Source organism: Pterocles gutturalis, unplaced genomic scaffold, assembly GCF_000699245.1.
Source record: "Pterocles gutturalis isolate BGI_N339 unplaced genomic scaffold, ASM69924v1 scaffold19279, whole genome shotgun sequence".
NCBI classification, from domain to species: domain Eukaryota; kingdom Metazoa; phylum Chordata; class Aves; order Pterocliformes; family Pteroclidae; genus Pterocles; species Pterocles gutturalis.
In genome coordinates this window covers 18,967-41,603 of record NW_010133658.1, presented here as the reverse complement: position 1 = coordinate 41,603, position 22,637 = coordinate 18,967, and the positions used below count along the sequence as shown (strand labels likewise).

Sequence of the window (22,637 nt, the reverse complement as noted above, 5' to 3'; positions counted from 1 at the left end):
TGTGGAGGAAGAGGTTTTCAGCACACCCTGACTGAGAAAGTGATGTATCCACAGGGGAGATGGAATGGTTTAACGTGCCCTCCTTTTCCTCCTCTGTGTCCCTGGGCAGGAGTCCGGACTACCCTGGTGATTTTTCGGAGTTGAGGTAATGGCTGAAGTTGGTCGGTGGGAGACAGCTGGAGGCCCAGAGCATAGTCTGGGGGTTGCGCAGCGCCTATGATCTGACCCACAGCCTCTTGCCTTCGCTGGGAACAGTGGGGACCATCGGCAGGATGGGGAACAGTGGCTCAGCCGTCAAGGTCTGCACGGATCACCAAGGAGGCATCAACTGGCTGAGCCTGAGCCCGGATGGGCAACGACTGCTCACGGGTAGCGAGGATGGCACTGCACGGCTCTGGAGCACTGCTGACAGCCAGTGCCATGGCCACTTCCAAGGTACAACGGCTTCTTTTTGCTTAGTGTTGGAGTCTAAAGCCTGGCACAGGCCACACAGCATGTTCTGGTCTCTTCCAGTCCCTGCAGGCTGCTGGGCAGCCAAAATCATGCTTGTTTTGTTTTGTGTTTTTTGGAGTATTTGTTATAGTAATGTTAAGCAGAAACTGTTTCAACCCCAAACAGGTTACCAGTGCTACTGAATGCATGGATCCTGTTCTCTCAGGGTGTGGTACACAGCAGTTGTTTTAACTTGTGTCTCTTCTGGGAAGCCCTCTCTTTTATACCCTGATGAAATCTTGACTTTTTGTTATTGTCTCTCTCTCTTTTTTCTTTTTTTTTTTTTTTTTGTCCTTTTAATCATCTCGTTTTCCAGACAATCTTTATTTAGAACCTCTTGAGCCAGAAGTTTGGAAAGAATCCTTACTAAATAGGCTATATTTTCCCCCACATTTGACATGCAGATATGTTAATTGCTGGGCTTTTTTATTCTAAATTGATTTTGCATTTTAAACAAAATGTATTATCCTTAGACTAGCATCTCAGTAATTAAAAGGGAAATAAAAACTCTCTACAGTCATGCAGGAGTCAGATGTGGGCCGAAGATGTTTGTATTCTCACTCATGTTCTTTTCTCTTAATACAGAAAACCAGAAAGCTCTTAAATTTGGAATTTCTGGTCCTTTTTTTCTTCCAAAAGTGAACATTGCTGTAATTTTTATGTTGTTGTTTGCTTGCTTGCTTGCTTGTTTTTAACTTTGGAGTATTGTCTTTTTTCCCCACATCCTGCCATGGTTCTAGCTCCTGGAAAACTCACTGCGTTTGCTTTAGGCTTAGAAATCCTTTTAAACCACTAATTAACTTTTAACTAGAAAGAGAAATATATTGGATAATATTCAGAATCTGGCTTATGTACTGCTAGTGTTTGGGATAAACTCTAAAGAAGGGTGGCTAGGTGATCTGTGAACTGTCAGTTGAATCAGATAATTGGATGTATTTTATATTTATGCACGGACACAGTTGTGTAAATTTTTATTGTACAAGCTATGATTACTGATCAACCTGTATCTATAACACAGTTTCGAGCTTCCACCACAGATGACATAACCAACAGACTTCTGTCGTGGCTGCTTTTGAGCCGACCAGCACCAGACCTTGTCTGGTACAGGGGGTTTTGGCATCCTTTGTGTGGCTCAAGTGTTATTGATGGTTAAAATCTGACTGTCAGAGTTTGGCGCAGTAACCAAGGTGCTTTTTTGATCTCCTCAGAGGAAGATTACATGATGCTGTGAAAAAAATGTTGGTGGTTGAAACCTATCCCGTTTTAGCTGGTTTGCAAAAAGTTCTCACAAAAGTGTGAGGATGAATATATTTTTGCTTATAGCCCCAGTGATCTGTTTAATTTTTGACATCTGGTGAATTTGCTTAAGAGGAAACAAGATGTGTGTTTGTAACGTGGATTCTGGTTTGCTTCTGAATTACAAGAGTTGTAATAAAATCTGGTTTTTGCTGTCAGAGAAATGAAGTGTTTTACTGGGCAGACTGCTTTCCCTCAGTTTTTTTACCATCTCTTTATTCTGCTATATGATTCTGTTTTTCTAATATCTTTGTCTGTCCATCGTTCTCTCTTTAATCACATTTGTCCTTCTTTTTTCTTTTCTCCTCAAAGAATAGTGTTATTTAAATCACAGTAGGGCCCACCAACTTCAACTAAAGTCTGGGGCTCTGTTGCGGTAGTTACTTAAGCTTACAGTCTAATTAAAACAGAAGAGTGCAAGATGGTATTATCCTAACGATTAGATAGGTGACGATAATTTCACATGAGACCTTGGACAAAGCTGGGACTTGAATACCAAGGTGATTTTTAAATGTGATGCATTTAATAATACAGTATAAAAAATATGCATCTTGCTAAGCAAGGACAAAAGCTTAAGGTTGTAATATTGATCCCTCTTTGCTAGCATTACCCTGTTTTTCATCAGGAAATTTTTAGCGTAGCGGCTGTGTCTATTTTTATTGTAACTTTTGAATCCCAACATACTCTGAATACTGTATAAATAATTGGGCTCTTATTCTTTCTTTCTGTGTGATTTCCTTAAAGGTATACTGATATTTTGAAAATTGTGGGTTTTATTGGTGTTATTAGTCATAACGGGGAAAGTATTAGCTGACTTTTTACCAGATGTATTTGTTTGTTTGTGTTTTATTCTGCTTGGACAATGAAACTAAACTTGCTGTTAAGTCTCACGACACTTCCTTTTTTCATAGTTTCATGACTGAATTTAGGGCTGTTTGTGTCTTGCCAATCAATGGGCTGGGCTGAAATGAAGCGTTTATTTTCGTGAATTCAGAAGAATGAAGCGAAAGCATTTCCTTATTTAAAAAAAAAGCCAATTTTTTACTGGTTTTAAACTTCAGTGGTCAGAGTTTTATTATACTGATATTAATTTAGCTCATGGTTTTTATAATACTGTTTGATCTGCGTGATTGGTAGAACTGTACAGTTTTTCACTTAATCCTTCTATCAGTGAAGTGGAGTTTTCTGCTGTTAATTAAAAATGCTGTGTTTTATACAAATAGTTAAATGTAAAGAACATGGTGGCGTATTTAAAACTAGAGCTTCAGTGCATTTGTTTGTTGTATTTTTCTTTTAGTTAAGGTGAAGAGCTCGACTGGTCTGTCCTGTCTGCACATGCAGTGATTGAATTTATTTCCTTTGTTGTTCCTAGGACATGAAAGTTACATCACCTTTTGCCACTTAGAAAATGAGGCTGCCTTCACGTGCAGCGCAGATCATACCATTCGAAAGTGGGATGTGATGACAGGTCAGTGCCTGGCCATTTACCGAGGACACACATCGATTGTTAACAGGTTGGTTCTGTGGAGCTCTTCCATTGTCTTCCTGTAATGTATTATCGCACATATTGTAATTTTACTGCAATTCTCCATTACTACACTAATAAAATGGGTTGTGTAAACCTTTGAGTCCATGCCACACGTGTTCTGTGCTGTAATGATTAGTTTTCCTAGCAACAGTGCTGACACATCCATAGACAGCAGATAGGAGAGAAATGAAAGGCACACAGCAGGGAATTGAATCCAGGGCTAGGAACGAAATTCCAGAATAAATTATTCAATTGATAACAGATGCTTCTGATAAATAGATTTAAAAACATCACGTCAAGCCTTTGTGTCAGTAAGAGAGATAAAGTCAGGGTTTTTTTCTGGAATTACTATTCCTGTTTGTGCAAGTGAAGTTTAATATTAAACCGATCGTGCATGACTGATTGACCTGTCAATTTAAAGTGCCTCTTAATAGCTGAACTGGATTTAATTAATGACAAATAGAACAGTCAAAGATTGGGGATTTTTTTACTTTATTTTTTTTATGGGTGGGTGGGTTTTTTAATTCCTTACTAAACTCAAAACACATATGATGTGTAGCTAGATTCTGTAAATAGTTAGGAAGGCTGTCTCTGTCGGTATTTTGGCACTGGCCTGATTTTTACTTGAATCAGCAAATGGGAAATGTGTTCCCTATTCGTATGACTTTGTTGCCAGTTTGAAAGGTTCCAGAGGACCAAACTGAGCTGAAAAAGAAGACAGGTTATTATGTTCTCTCCCTATCTCTGGTCTGGAAGTACAAACTGTAGAGATTTTTCTGTTCTTATATGTTTGTGCAGCTACAGCTCATTATTTTGGAGGCCCAGTAAATTGAAATCTTGAGCTGTAATCTCTGATTTGCTCTTCAGTTATGTAATAAGTGGGGTGCTCTTGCTCTACCTTTTGTGGGATCCTGGGCTAAGTGAAATTAGGTGTATGGGGTTTTTTTTCCTGCACTGTCTCTGTTTGATGATGCAACTATGATTATCTTTGCATGCTGTCAGTTACAGTTCAGGTTCCTGAAATGTTTTTTTTGGTTATTTTAATTCCAAGCTATTTCAAAGATCAATTTATTAAAAGTTATTTGTAAAGAAATACTAATAAATAATCATCAAGAATGAGTACTTTTTACAAAAAAAAAAAACAACAAAAAAAACAAACCCAAAAAACACAACAAACTCTTAGCGTATCTAACTTGTGAAAAGTACATAATAGTGCTGCTGGAAAAGATTTTAGAACAACACAAATGCCCGAAGTTACAATGTTATATTGCTAAAATATCTGCATCAATATACCTAAATAAGAAGTCTCAATTTTAAAAGTAGAAACAGGGAAGTGTTTTGTGTTTTTTTAAAAACCAAAAAAGTTCATAAACAATGTGTATTAAACAGGGACGCTGAATTGGGGTTATATATGTTGTGTTAATTTCTAGCTTCAGTGTGCTTGGCATTGAAATGGTGACAAAAAATGCTTCCATAAAAAAGAAGGTTGAATGATACTGTTCACACACGCAAACTTTATTTCTTGCAGGATCCTGGTTGCCAAAGACTATCTCTTTAGTGGCTCCTATGACAGGACAGCCCGCTGTTGGAGTGTGGACAAGGAGAAACAAATCCAGGAATTCCGGGGCCATCGGAACTGTGTCCTGACTCTAGCTCACTATTCCTCCAGGGATGTTCTTGAAGAAGAGGAGGAAGAAGAGGAGGAGGAGGAGAAAGTGAGCAGAGACCTCCTGGTGACAGGTAGCACAGACTGCACTGTGAAGGTCTGGTGGGTGTCCAGTGGGCGCTGTTACCAGACTCTGCTGGGACACACTGGGGCTGTCTTATGCCTTATACTTGACGCACCAAACAGGGAGCTGTTTTCTGGCAGCACGGATTATACCATTCGAACGTGGAATATTGTCACTGGTGAGCAGCTGAAAGTGTTCAAAGAGCATCAAGGATCAGTAATTTGCCTAGAGGTAAGAATGGAGGCTTCTGGAAGAGCTGTTCAGAGTGTCTGTATCCTAACTGGTGTTGGTCTCTTTTGTCTTTTCATTCATAAAGAAGCTCTTCCAAGACAGGTTATAAATGGTAAGCTTAAACATTTATGTAATGACAAAATAATAGTGCTCTGTGACCTTTAGACAACTTCTCTTTCCCTTTCCCTAAAATGCCTTCTGGTATCCTCTTGGCTTCTAGTGGTTATCCTGGTCTAGCTTCTAGCTCAGTATCTATTTAATTCCTCCTAGGGAGGAGGTGACTGGGAGGACTATTCTTCTGAGTAGCATTGCGTACACAGGATCACCAGACTTTGAAGAAAAATAACTTTAGCTGTTGATTGTGCAAGTAAGCAGACAGAGGGTCAGATAAAAAGAGGAGGGGACAAAAAAACAGAAATCAGAGTAAGCCAGATTAAAAAAAAATTACTTAAGCAACCAAAAAAACCCCCCCAAAAACCAAAAAAACAACACAAAATTATGGGGAAAAGATAATAGAAAAGTATAAAGCTGAAAGAAATCTTGTGTTAAAAACCACACAGACATAATTTGAGAAAAGAAAGGGAGAAAGAGGTGGCCAAGATGAGAGAATGGGCAAGGAAAATGGAAAAGAGAAGTAGAGCATGGGGGAGAGAAATCAGGAAATAATGAAGAAGAGAGGGAAAAAAATTTGATGTGAACTGAAAAACTATACCCTGTTTTTCTGTCTCCAGTATTTTTCTGGTGAATGCTGCCAAGCTTGTTAATGTTGCAGAGGAGAGAAGGAGGTTAGGCAGATGGAAGGAGAAGGGGAATTATCGCACAAGTACTTGTCCTGTACACTCCGTTATCCACCAGAAAATGCTAATGGTATATTTAAAGAAGGTATATGATGGTAACTTAGTTTCGGGTCAGCAAGCCCTAAATGTTTATAAATGTATGTGTCTGTCTGAAGTTAATGACAATAGTTTTTCCTCACTACTCTCCCTGTTTGTGTTTGTCGTCTATAAGTGCTTTTTCTTTACAGAAGCTACAGCATGTATTTTTAATAGCTGGTTAATAAATATTGTCTTTTATGTTTAAAGAAGGTAGTCGCAGCTGACACTATCAGACTAAAGACTCGGTAGTACTGAAGGAATCTTATTTTCCTTCAGTTTTAGAAAGGAAAAAAACCACACAGAATCATGTTGACTTGCTTGGGTAAATTCTCAGTGTTAAAGCTTGTTTTTATGATATTGTGGTAATACATTTTGAGGATGCTCAAGTAAGTCTGTTGCTGTTCTTAGTGTCACGCTATGTCTTGCTGTCTAATTGTAACCCTTCTCCAAGGCGCAGATTGGCAGCAACAGAGCTTGCTTTAGTTTAATTGGGTTCTTGCTAAAATTGTTACACAAAACTGGCTTGACCCTCTCCCAGAAGCCTGGGAAATTCAATTACACTCTTTGAATTCTCAAGAATGAGCAATGCTGCTCTGCTTGTGAGCACAGAGTTAAACAATGGTTTTAAACAAACAGAACTTCTTGGAGGGGGGAAGAAAAGCAAAACCAATACAGCTATTTGGAAAACCTGAACAATTCAAAGTACACAAGACTGCTGCTGCCAAGACTGTGTTGGCAACAGTCCTGGCCAAATCTTCTTCTAGCTGTGAGTAACTGGTAGCCTCTCACGTCTCTCATCACCAGTTGATGTTTGAGGCTAGAAGAGTCCAGCTGAGGTACACACTGCCCCCACAGAGAGCATTTAGTTTCTAAGCCTCTAAAACTTATCCCAGCTTAAGCAGTCACTGTACTGCTGCTGAATAGCTTTAGGCTGTCGATCTTTCCTAATTTCTCCCTTTTCCTTACTGGGTTCAACACTAGCCCTTCTGTTCCACTTGGCTGCCTCTCAGCACAGCGCACATGGTATTTTCATTCTTTCACAAAAGGGTCAATCACCAGGATCCATAAAAAGATGTTACAACAGAAGGGAAACTTCCTGAAGAGAGGTGTTTATTTTTTTAATTTTTGTTTTCTTCTCAAAAAGCTCTTGGAGCCTTTTTTGCCTAGGGCTTCTCAGTGACAGCGTTGCAATCTGTGGCAGTGAGTTGGGATGGTATATTTCAAAACGCGGGTCAGGAAGGACTCGGAGGTAGTTGTGAGTTGCTCACAGTAGCCAGCAGACAGTTTTAATTATTGACAGTAGTTCATTTTCTTCAGGGCGGAAGTGAGCTGCTAATTACACCAGATTTTCACTCCCGTGTCCTAGAGGAGTTGGGATGGTACCAGCAATTAAAGGTAGTGCCCTGGTCTCTGGGTGATATAATGCTTTTGTGGAGAGAATAAAGGGAAAAAAATAAAGACTTATTTTCATTTTATTTATTCAAATAAAGATCCCTAAGGGAGGGTGACCTTTCAAAAGTTTGAGAAATGCTCAGTGTGATCTCTCATTTTGGACACAGAGCAGGAAAAACTTGGATGTTGAGACCATATTTTCCCCAACTTTGAAAAGTACTGTTGTTAACGGGAATGCCCCAGGATGTTCTAAACTGCTGCAAATTAGGTCTGGACTGTTCCAGTCATCTCCCACTACTTTCCAGTAAATACCAATAGTGTTGCTGTAGCAGTGAATGGAAATTCCTGGAGCTTCTTGAAGGAGGGTTTCTGGGTAGATATCCATAAAGCACACCCATGTTTTCCACCGTGCTTCCTGCAGTGCTGGCGTATGAAAAGCAGAGAGGTGATGCCACAGGCATGTTCAGTTTTTGAATCTAAGATCCTTTAGGTGTTGTTGCCAGCTAGCATAACTTAGAGGAGCCTGATAGCAACTCATCATGGCAGGACAGAAAGTGTTGGTGAGCTTTTAGCTTTCCCTTTTCCCCTGTCCTTGGTAGTCCTGGACAGTGGAGTGAAGAGGGTGAGCTGCTCAGATATTCCCCAGGGCTTGTCCTGCTGTCCCGGAGTCAGTCTGCTGAAGGTGATTTACCAGCTGAACTGCCTGCATGGGGTCTGCTGTCACAGTAGTTCTGCTGTAGGTACCAGCTCATTCTAGTGCCACTGTTCCTTCCACTGCCTAAATTAGACTGACAGAAGAGACTTTCTATCTGCAGTGGGAATCGTGTGCACGCTAGGTGCTTTGGTGGCTTTCGTTCTCATAGTCAGGCAAGGTAACTAGCGGTGGAGCAGCCAGAATTCTTCACTCTATTTCTCCTGCAGTGCATCGATAGCTTGGCAGGCAAGGGACAGCAGCTGTTTTGAGTGCTTCCTCTTCACATAAGAGCCAATTATGAGATTTTATAGGAAGCGATGGGAAAAAGCAGGGGTGGGCTGAGTGTAATCACAGAGCTCATGCTAGTCCGTCTACTTAAAAATTTCAGGCCTGGCTAAAGACCAGTATTTGCAATTAATAATCAAACATGCTTTTTAATTAACATGACTGCCTGCAATAGGCTGAATAACCCTTACTTAAATATTTACTTGTGTATGTTTTCCTAAATGTCTCCAAAGTAGCTCTGCAAACTGTTCACAAGGTTTGCTTTGTCCTTTGCTGATTGTTCTGCCTCTTGGTATTTATCAAAATTGTGTTGCAAAAGCTGGCAGAGAGAAATGATCCAGCTTGGAGTTTAGCTTGGATCCTATAGCAAACATTCTTGCAAGAAAACTCTTTTCTTGCAAAAGGAGTTTTAAATGAACATGAGTGGGCAAGGACTTGCTTCTGTTTTTCCTGCAAAAGATCATTTGTTTGAACCACTCCTTTTAGTTGCCTTTTAAAGCTGACTAGAAGAAAAGAATGCTTTGAACAAAGCCTTTGCCTGAACTCCATTTGTACACTTAACTGTTGTGATCACAGGGACAGAATTTTTTTCTTGCCACACCAATTAAATTAAGTGCCCATATTTTTTGTAATTTGTATTTGTATTTGTTGCAGAATTCATCAGGCGATGAAGATGTGAATTAGAGGAATATGAACGTGTACAACACCTGTAGGAAAGAAACATGTGTCTAGGACCATTACTTTGCACTGTAATAAAAAAGCTGAAAAATGTTCTCTAACAGCCAGACCAGAGTGCTCATTCTAGATGGTTTCTCAGGAAAAAAAAAAAAAAAACAATTTCTCGCCCACAGGGAGTTTGTTAGCTCATTAAAATGAATGTGGTTGAATGGGATCCTGAAAGTCTAACTTGGCCGAAGACTTACATAGTTGTAACTTGAGATTGGTCCAAGTTGGTGATTTTTAACTTAGAAGTGGCTGTGAACAGAAGACCGAGCTGGCAGATCATAGGAATACTGACCCCCATGTGAAGAATAAGCTGGTAATGGGACACGTGGTTACTGATGTGAACTCATCATGAAGTTCCTGGGACCCAGTCTGAGTGCGATGACCTTTAGAAAGAGGATGTGTCCAAATCTGTTTGGAGATCTGATTGCCTCTCCTTGGATGAGGGTTAAATTGTTTCTTATTGCAAAGGTTAATTGAGAGAGCAAAGTCCATTCCTAGAAGGTTGAAATACCCACTTAAACAGCTCTTTTGTAGATATTTTTGTCATTCACACAGGTAGAAATTGTCTTAAGCTGCTGCGTATATTAAGTTCAGCCAAGTGTGTGGAGCAATAGGGTTGTGATTGTCTTGAGAAACCAACTCCAGATGTGATCATTTGTTTTTTTTAATTCAAACTGTGGTGTGTCTAAGGGCTACAGCCAAGGTCAGGGTTGCATAAAACAGGCATTTTTTAATAGTGAAACCTGTAACTACTTCAGCATTACAACCTGTATTTTGCTACTGCTGTTACTTTGCTACTCACAAGTCTGACTGAACGTTTTAATGGAATAGTACATCTCCAGCACTTTGGCCTGAGGATTATGACAAATTTGCTCCATTCATGTGTCTCAGTGTTCCATCTGGTTCAAAGCAAAGTCCCTCAGAGTAATGAGAAAAATCAACAGTCCAGAATTACAGTTCTCAATACAGTGATTTTTTGCTGTCTGACTGAGGCTTTAGAACTGGTCATCTGACTGTCATCAGGTTTTTAATTCTTTTGAAGCTATTTGGGTTTGAAATGTCCGCTCAGCTTGTTAGTATCTGAGCTGCAAATCTGTTCAGTGTTGTCTGCTCTGCACAGGTGTCCTTGCCTTGCCATGCTTTTTCTTGTCAGGAACTTTGTTGGGCAGTTAGCCAAAGTGAATGAAGTGCTCAAAAGCCAGCCAAGGAAAATACAGCTTTGAAAATATCATCGCTTCTCCAGACCATTGCACGTTAGAATATGTAAGTTTCTACTGATCAGTTTTAAACCAAGAGTTGACAGACTGGGTTATATCTAGAAAAATCTGTTGAGTGAAACTTTACGTTTTCCTTCTAAATCATAAGAAAATTAAATTTTTTAATGAGAATAGGACTGGGACCTAGGGAATTGGGTAAAGGTTTGGAGACTTTGGGTTAGAAAAGCCAAGTAGTTATGGACACGGGGACCTAGTCCACAAGTGTGTGCTGAAGATGACTGCGCCTGAATGCCCATACACAAAAATGGGTGCCAGTCTTGGCAGTGGGGAGGCTTAGCTCCCAGCGAAGCTGCAGCATGTTCTCGCATTTTGGTGAAGAAATCAGTATGCTTTGTCCAGCTCCTGAGAGGGGACAGATCTGCCGAGCCTAATGCATCAGCAGGGGTGTTTAACCCAAGGAACAGCAACATATTGTTTTGCCCGGCAGTCTAACAGAACTGGTGGATCTGGAGTAAATGGCCTCTGCAGGCTGAGGAGATTGGAACCCATTTAGAGAGTCCCATAACTGCTGGATAGGAGAAGTCAAGCTAATGTAGGGAGGTTAGCAAGAGTCCTAGAGGGAGAGTCAGCAGAAGGTGACCTCTCTAGGAATCAGTGCTTTGGGGACATGTCTGGAAGTGGGCAGGGGAACTGTGTTACGGACCCTCTTTCTGGGGCACTTTAGATAGTTTTCAATACAGTCATGACTTAAGAAAAATGATTACAGGAGCCAAGGACCTATGCTGCTGTCTGACTCGAGGATCTCCACTGCTTCCACAGCAAAAGTGTCTTGTGCCCAGCCAGCATGAGGGCATTTGCACAGCGTGTTCAGCCTTGGTGAGTTACAGCCAAGGCTGCTGGAGCATAGCCACACCCTTTGGATGCAACCTCTGAAAGAAGGCTCTGGAGTAAAAATACCAATTTGATATGGGTCATTTTGGATTGGTGCCTCTGTCTTGTGCTTCTCAGAGAGAATCCCATCTAGTTTTCATATAACCTTGACCAGTTTCAGGGATACTGTTGCTTGTCACAACTGCCCTGCAGCACATAATGCTTCCTGTGCGTTGTAGAAAGGGACAGTTGCAGCCTGGATCAGCCTCCCAAATCAGGGCTGCACTCTGCAATCTGGGCAGTCAAAAATTAGGATGCTATAAATTTCAAGTCCTTTTTTTGGATGGACTTTGGTTGCATTATATCATGGTTCCCCACCTATGAAGTAGGGGAGGGATTTATTTGATCTTACACAGAGTGTGAGGCCCATTTGTAAGGTGCTTTGGCTAGGGGAACAGTATGTGGTGATGACTATTATTTTAATTAAACATAGATATATGAAGTGTTGTAGTTCAAGCTGGAGTTGTAAGCTAGACCTATCTTCAGTCAAGTGAAGGAGGAGTCATCTCACCTAAATTGATATAAATGGCTAGAGCTGAGAAGGTTGTCCTTGTCACAGGGGAGAAATAGCAAGTTTTGACGCATAATCTATTTCAGACATCTGCTTCAGGATGAGATGAATTGTGCCCTAGACTGCAGTGACTATGAGGGGACTATCTTAGCTCTAGATATCTGCATCAATTTAGATGAGATGATGCCTGCATCATATCACTAAAGGCAGATCGGATTTGCAACTTCAACCTGAGCTGGTAGCTCTTGATGGCTTTCTCCACTAATAGCTAATTCATGCTCTGTGTTATAAAAATACCGTGTAAGTGAGAGGCTGGGTGACAGTCACAGAGCCTGGACTGGGTTTTGGTGTTGGCTGTGCTGCAGGCTTAGTCTGTGGCATCCGGCAGATTGTGTAACCTGTTAGTATTTCTGTTTCCATGCAAGGCTGAGAATCCTTTGCTACTGTGCTCACCTGCTTAAACTGGTGAGGGGGAGGAAGGTGCATAAAAGTATATAATGGGGCAGCCCGGGTAGCACAGAGGCTTTGAATTTAATGCGGATGGTTGGTGTGCTGGCCATCTTGCCAGATCTCTGACTGGGCATCGGAAGCTTTTATAGCTCTTAAGATCCTGGAGATATAAATTACCTGAGTAAGCCCACATCATTTAACACATTTTCATATCCAGCAAATTAGCAAATCTAGGCAAATTTCAGCTTTTCTATTTCACTTCAGCATTTATATACCCACTTAAATGTAGAAATGGAGCAGCATAACCTAATGTACCGTTAATGCAGCGTGGTGTTTACCCATCTGCCTGCAGGAGGTTATAACTTAGTGTTTTCTCTTGTTCAGTGTGTGGGTTGATGCTGCTAGCAAGATGTCTGAAAAAGAAATGCAATGACTCGGCCAAGAACAACGCAGCAGGATCACAACTCAAAGCATCCTCTTCCATTTAGCAGGTGCAACACAACAATGCTCTTCATGCCCATTCCGGTTGAGCCTGGAAATCAAAAGTCAGGTTACCTTCCTCAGGCTAACTTTATAGCTCTCGGTTTCTGTTAGTGCTGCTGGTCATTCCTTCTCTTTCCTCCTTGAGATGTAGTATTAATTACAGTGCTACAACAGCTTAGAAGTAATAGGATGTGACATTTCACAGTACTGCTGGCTGTTAACAGCGGTATGTGTTTTACAAGCTCCTGACGTTTAGCTGTGAAAACTGTCCCATGGGCCAAGTTCTGCTGGTAGGCAGTGTGGTGTGCACTGGTCCAACTGGGCTGGTGGGAGCTGTGTCCAGGCATCATCTCAGTCTGCCTGCACACATTTCTTACATGGGTTAGCACTGTCCCATCACTGTGGTGCTTTGGATTTCATGTTGTTGTAACACAGCGCAAATATTGTTTTGCACAAAGCTCCCTTATGATGCCTTTTTGGAACAGGGTGATTTTTTTTTGGAATGGGAGTGGAGATGGGAGAGGGTGGAAAAACATTTCAACCTAGCAGATACAGAGTGCGCAAAGAGTGGCGACTGAAGGTTTATAATAATCTAAGGCGGTGGAAGAACCAGACCCTTAAGTGAGCTAAGAGCAAGACCTACATTTGTCATTTGCTCTGTCGGTGGTTTCTTGGAGATACGTGAGAAGCGTAAGGGATTAGTGCTCTGCTGGCCATTTGAACCTTCTGATCTGTGTGTCTGGAGGGTAAACGAGATGTCATTACTCCTTGTGCAAATTCTGTTTCTTTGCGGAGGGAGGATGTGGGAGGGTGCCAGGGTTCTCCCTCCTGTCTCTCCATCCTTTTGATACAGAGATTGCTGCAAGTCCATGAGACTTACCTTGAACTGCAGCCCATGGACTGCTGTGAGCCAGCGATGACTGGCTGCCCTCATTACCCTGCCTTCAGGTGGCAGGTGTTGGGCCAGTTCTCAGCTTGGAGGAATACGCAATCAGAGCTGTACACCAATCTTTAGTTCGTTCTTGTTAGGTGGATATAGAATGCAAGATTTTTCTCTGTGCCTTTGGGAGTTTGCCTGCTGAGCTGCCAGGCTTTGGACAGTTTGTTACTGTGTACTGGCTAGTTTTATAGTCGTGCACTGGGTGTTTTTTTAATCTCTGTCATGGTTTCCCAACTGCAGTCCTTCCTTTTGTCATTCTCTGTCATGTCTGTGCGGAATAAAAACCAACCTCCACCACTAAAGAGTTCACACAATGTGCAGGATGACTAGTTTAATGAGGCACTCTTCTTTGGGGTTTATAGGCAGAGTTGCTCTAAACACACAGCAGAAGACAATCTGAATGAAGACGTTAAAAAACCTGTGTAAGGATGGTTAATTATTTAATCGTTCGATAACACAGTCTAAAAACACTTGTGGAAACGCAGCTACAAAACAGTTTCAAGGAAGAGTTAGTGTTTCCACATACTGACCTTGTGCAAATTAGTCATGTTAAACCCTGGTTTATGTTGCGTAGGATTTTATTTTTCATTTACTTTTTTTTTTGTTACTCAAAATTCTTCCTAAAATTTTGTTGTAAATAAAACTTACAATCTGATAAGAGTTCTTGTCAAATATGTTTCGCAGAAATTACCCTGTGAGGTTTTTTTGAGGCTGTGTTAATGTAACTAATTGTGGAAGTAGGGTTAGCGTTGTTAAGCTCACTGAAATCCTGCCTGCTTGCACCAGCAGATGGGCTAAGTTTTTCATCTTCTAAAATGTGGGAGCTGTTTTTAAGGCTCAGAAGTCAATGGGAGATGCTGTCGTGAAGAATGAAAGGCTGGTTTTGTTCACCATCCCTCTGTTTCAAGGTGTGGTTGTTGCTCTTTGTAACAGGCTGTTGAGCTGGAAATTGTGACTTTGGATGAGTCACTTCAGTGCAGCTCTGTCACGAACGTGCCAGAGAGACTATTGCTGATGTTTTTTTCTCTTCCCTTCAGCTAGTGAATCGGCACTTGTACTCAGGAAGCGCGGACAGGACAGTGAAGTGCTGGTTAGTAGACACTGGGGAGCGAATCCAAACGTACAAGGCTCACAAACACAGCGTTAGCACTTTGAAATACCACGCTGGGATCTGTAAGTTGCCTTTCCTGTGTTCAGCAATTCCCTGTCTCCTTTTCAACCTTTGTCGTTGATCAAAGAATGTTAATAGAGAATACTGTAATTCTGAAGGCTTGTGAAATTGTCACGTTTTTCAACCCCAGCATGTTTATGTTCAGTATCAAACTTCACTGTACGACTCCGTGTGGGAAGCTTAGATCTTCCCTCCATTTTCCACCTCCTTCTTCTGGGAAATGAAGACGCAGTTGTTTTATTTCTCTTACTAAGGGAAGTGGCTTAAACCCTGAGCTGTTTGTGGGTTGTTTGCATAGCCCTGGTTTAACCTTGCTAGTCTGATGTCTGTCAGTGTGCTTCTGCTGCAAACTTGGGGACAGCGGCTGGATATGCAGCCCTGTGCCTGCCTCTGAAACCTTGTAGGTACCGTGTCACCGACTGTCCTAAACCAGAATCACATCTCAGATGCACACTGCTTCTTTCTAACAGTTCTGACCATGAAACCTCCCTCTTTAAATCCCTGTCTTGGATGGCTTTCCTTTTGCACGTCATCTATCCATGTCTGGTTTTGGGTTGCAAAGACTGTGGCTCTATTTTTATCAGCCTGAACCTCTCTGTGTGTCTTCCTGGTCTTATCCTGCCACTGACAGTAGCTCTGTTGTGCCTTCATTTGCTTTCCGAACAACTGCTTCTCTCCTTCAGGGTAACTGGGACGGCAATGCTTATCTTAAGCTAATTTAGAAATTCACAACACTTTTCTGATTTCGATTTCTGTACTTCAGCTATGATATGAAGCAAACATGTAACACCAAATTAATGCATGCTCTTTGGGCCTTGATATCTCTTTTGGCAGATCATCAGTGTGGTGGTGATAAATGGCTGACAAATGCGAGATGGTGCACATTAGAAGGGAGCTGTACCTGCACAGGCAGATTACAGTTTAATGGCAGTTGTCTTGCACCATGCTTGACATGGCTGACTGACTACATTTATAACCAGTAACAGAATTGATTTCTTAATTGTGTTTGGAAACTTAACATGTAACCAAGCCCATAGGTAAATTTTGATTTTAATCAGGCAGCCTTTTTTTGGTCTTCCTTCCAGCATTAGACACACTGCACTACTTTTCTCCATTAAAAGTTAATTGTAATTTACTCTTCATTTCAGCTCTCCTCGCCTATATTGCAGAACCACCCTATTCTGCCCTACCTGCAGGTTATAATTTCTGCTGATTTCAGCTTTTGCAGCTGGCTAGAAGGCTGAAATGGAAGGGGAGAGGGTCTGAGCTTATGCTGTGTCCTGAAGTTTTTATTGCTCAAAGATACAGGCAGGTAGGGCAGAGGAAATGAACCAGAAATTTTAATCCAGGACGAACACTGGCAAACAAAATACTGATTATTTTTGTGTGTTTGTTTTCCCCCTTTTAATTGTAAAGATACAAAACAAAAGATTGAATTCATCAAGGTACCCAAAGGCAAGATAACTGTGCTAAGCTGATGTTGGCCTGATCCAGTGAGGAATCTTCATGTCTGGGTGGGAGATGGAGAGACCATCTCCTCCATTAATGAGACCTCCAGAGGTCTCCATTTTTCATTGTTGATCCTGCTTTTCATGCAACCAGTATAGACTTGACCAGACTCCCTAAAATCATCATAAAGGAAGTTTATGCTCAAAAGTTTTATTATCTGCTGCCACCCCCATCAGCTCTGCAGCTTTCTCTCTCTTCCCCCTCATCCTGCCACTCTGTCCCTGCTGTACACATACATTATTTTCCCGTAACGCTTTTTTTTTTTTTTTAAATGCAGGCAATATTGCTGCCTTTAGTCAGACCTGTGAAGAACATCCTGATAGGGTGATAAAAGTGTTCACAGAGTTATTTAAGATCTCATTTTAAATCAAATGCAAAAATACTAAAAGTGTCAGACAGGGAATATTGAATTGTTCCACTTGAAGGGCAGAAAAAATGTCGTGGAAAAATGTTAGGGACTTGTTTGAATAGAACTTAGATGCATTTTAAGTCTTGAAAGAGGAAATTTCCCCTTAAAAATTAATTTATATGCTATGATTGCTCGCATTATTGTAATACATCAATCGCTTGTTTACACAGTAACTAATGGTTTTGTTTCAATTAGAATTACAAAGATGTTCACAGGATACCAAATGTTGGAGCTAGTGTAGCTAAAATTCTAGCTGTTCGCCTGGAATAGATCAGCACTGCGTGTCCATTCTCCTTCAAAAATGTGGAGAAAATACTTCAATATAAATTATGTTCCTTATGTTTTATGCCTCATTTGCACCAGTGCAAGAACCTCAGCTGAGAAGTGGTAACTTTCAGTTAGAAGATCTTAATTCTCTTGCTTGCTACCCGATCAGTACCCAAAGGCTCATTGCCCCAAAGAGTTTATGGTCTAAATAAGAAAATATAGTAGAAGAATGAGAAGAAAAATATATGTGTTTCCAAAATGGCTTTATAGTGTACAGGGAGTCCAGACAGATCTGAGAACTAAGCTTTAAATCATCAGAATGTGTTTTTGGTGGCTTTCCTCAGTCTACTTGTGTAATTAATAGCATGGGGAATATTCAAGCTGGTTCTCAATCTAATTTGCTTAATGATATTATGTTGGTTATTTCTCTCCTACTGTATGTGCACAGTCATTTAAAATTTAATGTGGTTTATACTTTTCCATGTTGCAAAAACTCCAAGGGAACGTTTAAAACCTGTTCTCCCTCCCAAGGGTCTATGAAATTTAAGTAAAAAACGCAAATGAATTGTTGAGTTTATTTTTTTGTTGTTTGTTTCATAGGTGGTATACATAAGCATATATTTAAATGCTAAATCTGGGTTAGATCAACAGCTCTCCTTTGAAACTCAGAGGCGCAAAGAGACTTCCTAAATCTAGAGTGACAGTTCAAAAGACATAAAGGATGTCTGTCAAAAGCGAAATCCTGATAGCAATAGCTAAAGTAAACTGACAGCTGCGTAGTGAAACCGGCTCTTAATTGGTTCCTACTCTCCGCATGTGTGTAAAAGCATTAAGTGATTTCCATTCACTAGAAAAAAAAATCTGTACCTTGTTCCCTGCTTTACATCATTATTACTAATTTGCAGAATGAGATGCAATACTTTTTAAGGATTTTGTTAGTAATTGAATTCATATAAAATGACATTGATTTTCCACATCCAGATGTTTCTTGAAGGTGTACCCGGGAAGCACCCCGCCTCCTGCAGTATAATTTGAATTGAAAAGCAGTGGGTAGCCTGTTCTCTTGTCTCTTGTTGTAGTCCTGAATTTACTGCTGCGGTAATTTCTTCACCCCTCTTTAGGAATCCAGTACCTGACTTCTCCCAAAAGATAAGGTATCTGTTGTCTTCAGGCACTTCAGTTTTGTAAAAATCTGTCTATGGTCATGGCTTTTGCAAAGACCTGAACTACAGGGAGAAGTGAATATGCTGATTTTTGCAGTTCTGCAATATTTATCTCTAGATAAACTTGAGGAGTTTGGGTTAAGTGAAGGAAAATTAGTGTTTATGAAGACATCCTGTAACCCTCAAGGCACACAAATATGTGGTCCGTATCACTAAGCATGTAATCTAAATATTCAATACTGCCTTACAGTTTCTGGATAGAGCGATTCTTGGGATCTGATGTGAAGATCCTGAAGTGCTGAGAAATTGTTCTTCGAACATGTTAGGATACCCTAAGGAAACCTGAGGAACAGCCAAAATCTTTGGTCACGCTTCATTTACTTTGAAGAAATAAAACCAAAAACCCAAAAAACAAGAAACCAACAAACATCCCCCCACCCTAGCCCCACTCTTGCAGCATATGTACAATACAGCAGATAGAATACAAGAGTTATAGCCAAAACCCTCAGTTCAGTGCCATACTGAAACGGAGATTATAGCCTGGGCCTTGAGTCACTTAAAGGCTCTGCTGCTTGCAAAGATCCTAAGCTACAGGATTTAGCTTTAGAAATCTACCATGCTGAAAGAATTTATAAAGCTTTTTTGTAAAGCTGCCTACGCATGCCACTCACCTCTGAGGACAGAAGATTTAACTGTGGTATTTCAACAGAGATGGCCCTACCTACTGATAGTAAGCTTTTGGTGAAAGTGGAGGAGAATCCACAGTGTATTTTAAAGAAGTTAAGGCCAAATTTGTATCTTAGTATGAGAGAGGGTAATGCTGCTCCTGTGGTTTGCAGCTTCCCTGTACAGACGCTTCTGCTGCTTGATCTTACAGCAGAAGTGATGTAGATGTTGTAGCACTGAATGGAAACCTGGAACTAACTATGGTAAAACAAATGGAAGGCATAGTGGAAATCCTTAAAACCAGACTTGAGATAAATTGCCTGCTTAGAAATATTGAGGGATATTGAGGCAGGGAAATACACATGGAAGAGTAGAGCAGAAATAGGTATTTGAAGTGTGTCTGGAGTGAAATGCTGATGTCTGTAGGAACTTCAGGCTTAAGGGAGTTCAGTGTTTTGAAAAATATGGATGAAAACACAAGCATGCCGGGGTCAGCAAAAATAAAATTACCTGAATTTGCTGTAACTGAGAAGAGAATCCAGCCTAAAAATGATATGTCATGCTCCTTTGTGAACTAGTTTTAGGTACATTTTGAACTCGCATGAACTGACCTTATGTGGCTGCTCACATCTGGCCGTGTGCTATGTTGTGTGGTTGTGTTGCAGTGTTCACAGGAAGTGGTGATGCCTGTGCAAGAGCTTTCAATTCCAAGAGCGGTGTCCTGCAGAAGATCTTCCGAGGACACAAGTTCATCATCAACTGCATCCAGGTCAGGGAGGGGTTTCTCTGCTGGGATTTCTCACTTCTGATTGCTCCTTCATTTGTTTTGTGGGAATTGGTGTGGCTGGCTGTTCTGTGTGTCTTGGGTTGGATGTTGTTCCAGGGTAAGACAAAATGTATTATACTTGAATATTATGTAATTTTAGAAAAACGTGATAATAATAAGGATAAGCAAAACCATAGAACGAGCCCCCAGAGACAGTCCTACGTCTGTGACTGGAGGTTTTTCGGGTCAGGTTAGACACGCAGCCATGAGAAATGAGACGGGTGTAACTGATCCTGCGTAGAGCAGGGAACAGACTCTGGCCTCATGAGACCCCATCCATTACAGGACACTGATGAGAAGCGTTTACAGTGCTCTAGGGGGAGAAGAAGTTTCTGCCTTATCCAAGCAGACTAATATACAGCAGTATCCCCCAGCCCCCTGGGCACGGCATCCTTCAGCAGTCCAGCAGCTGCTTACATCCTTTCTGATCTTAGCGAAGAGCTAGTGGTGATTGCCCTGTGCCACCCTGTATATAAACATTTATATATCAGGATCTATTTTTGTGAAGGTATAAAGATGACCAAGAAGCTCTGTATTGATGTCTGACCCACATCCTACCAGACAAATGGAAGAGTCTCTGCCACTGGCTTAAAAATTTTCGAAAGTTCATTAAGTTCTTGAAAAATTGCTTGTATATTGTCTGAGCTCAAGTGATATTGGCCTTTAAAAGTTAAAAGGGGAGGAATTAGTAATCCCTGGTGGCAACGCAAAGACTGGTATCATGCAAGGAATCCTGGGGGAAAAGTTTGAATCCTTGGATGCTTTGTGCATTGAAGAATCCATGTGTCCCTGCAGCCAGATCTCAGTAAAAGCTATGTGCAGGATGAGGATTTGGTTAAGAACGTGAGACACTGTAAATATTTCTGGAAGGCTTACAGTCGAAAGAAAAAAGAGACGAGATAAAATTCCTGATGGAGTTGATCCCAAGGATACCGAGTTGTAAATATGGTTGTCTTTTGTATATTTTTCTGAATTGGCAAGTGGCTAGTTGGTCTTAAACTGTGAATTCTTGGGTATTGAGCAGTTGGTTGTGTAGCAGACGGTCACCTGGCTGTATTTGGGTGACAACTGATACAATCACTCTGGGCAGCCCTAAATATTCACAAGACCAAAAGTTGGCTTTGTTTTGTTTTGGTTTTTTTTTGTAATTTCATTTCCAAGTGTACATGGCAAAAAAATCCTAGGAAGAGGGAGGACTGAGAAGCGGTGACCTCAATATGATCTGAAGAACATTAATGAGGGATGGATGAGGAACGAGGGATGCTTGTGCCGTGCTTGTGTGGCACTTCATGCTGACCTAAGCCAGGCTGCTGGTGGGATGCTCGCTATTTCGGCCTGTCTCTGGAGACTGCGAGTGCCCGTGGTGGACAGACTGACAGAGGACAGGGAAGATGATCAAGACCAAGGGCTGGTTTCTAGGGTGGGGTGGGGACGACTGGAAACATTATCAACAGCAGCAAATGTTTCATTAAGGAAATGAAACTACAAGAGGGAATCGAGGTTAAATTACTGCAGATTTAGAAGAACAACAGATTTTGAAGGAGGAATTGTACCTATAACTTACTGCAAAGGAAGAAGGGAAGTGAGAAGGAAAGCACTCCTGAAACCCCCACTGATGATGGTTTTGGTGCCTCCTTAAGCTTCATCTTCAAAACCAGCAGTCTGAAACCAGCACAGAAATTGCCAGCTACAGCCTGCTCTAACATTAACTTTAGTTCCCCATTGCTTTTCTAGTGGGTTTAGGTTATAAATAACTCTTGCTGTTTATATTTTATGGCTCTGTGAAGTGGCTGAGAAATGAGTCCTGACTTGGTAATGTCTCATCCCACTTCAGCAGCTTTTGTGATAATTTATACTGGCTCTTGCAATGAGCTATCAGGCTGTAAGTGTTAGGATCGAGCTGCGTTTTCTCTGATTTTTGACAGTTTGATTGTGCCAATTCCGAGCTGTACCGTTTGTTATTGAGTGTGACCCTGTTGTTCCAGATCCACAACGAGTTGCTCTACACAGCTTCCCATGATGGCACACTAAGGATTTGGGACATCCGGGGAATATGCAAGAGAAATAAGCGGCGTTTAAAGAAGGAGAGGTCTGTCCAGGGCAGGAGTTCTCAGAAGGGAAGTCTGTCTCGTCTCTTCAACAATAAAGTCGGCTGTATGGTACAGCAAGAGAATGGGGAACACGAGGCTGTTGAACTAATGTGACCGTCCAAACCAGACTTTCCATCAGTGACCAAATCTGAACCTTTTGTTTTCTGCACCACTGTGTCCATGTAAACCAGAACTTGGAAAGAGATGGGAAACAGCTTCACTTGAACCTCTTTTTCAGGAGCCAGGCTTCTCTGTGACTGTCAGATGGACTGAAGTCAGATCTTGTTGCTGCAGATGACTCGCAGCTGAGCAGTACTGGGGTCAGGAGAGACTGCCGTGTGGTTCGGGTGATGCACCTCTGTGTGTGGGGGTGTGTGTAAAAGTAAGAGCTTTACTTAGGACTGCTTGTTTTCAATTCCCTCTGGCACAGAGGTGTTGCACACTTCTGCCTGTCTAGTGCCTAATGAGAAATGTTTTCTCCTCTTCCTATTGCCTGCTCCCATGCCCTCTGTCAGCTAAATGTACAAATGAAAGGTGCCCTGCAGTACGACCACAAATTCAATTTTCACAGCTGACCTTTGGGTCAGTTTTTTGCTGCTCAGACCAACTGATGCAGGATGGTATGGCTCAGCAGGAGTTTACAGCAGCCCAGACACCACTCTAGGCAGTTGGGAGTAGTAGGACAGAAATTAATTTTTTTTTATCAAAATATAAGCTAGAGAACAGTCTAAATCTCAGTGATTTCGTACCAAGGTC

General features: G+C 41.3%; 1 protein-coding gene across 1 annotated transcript; it reads left to right on the top strand.

Moving 5' to 3' along the window:
* The first annotated feature begins 272 nt into the window (after positions 1-272).
* Positions 273-21,995, top strand: WDR86 (WD repeat domain 86). The gene is made up of 6 exons (XM_010081320.1): positions 273-435; positions 3,161-3,302; positions 4,845-5,277; positions 14,818-14,953; positions 19,631-19,734; positions 21,777-21,995. Exons 1-6 carry the CDS (start codon positions 273-275, stop codon positions 21,993-21,995), a joined length of 1,197 nt encoding a protein of 398 aa, XP_010079622.1.
* Positions 21,996-22,637: the final 642 nt, after the last annotated feature.

Coding starts and splice junctions, on each gene's coding strand:
- WDR86 (XM_010081320.1), top strand. CDS start 273: ATGGGGAACAGTGGCTCAGCCGTCAAGGTCTGCACGGATCACCAAGGA. Junction 436..3,160: donor GTGCCATGGCCACTTCCAAG/GTACAACGGCTT, acceptor TGTTGTTCCTAG/GACATGAAAGTTACATCACC. Junction 3,303..4,844: donor CACACATCGATTGTTAACAG/GTTGGTTCTGTG, acceptor TATTTCTTGCAG/GATCCTGGTTGCCAAAGACT.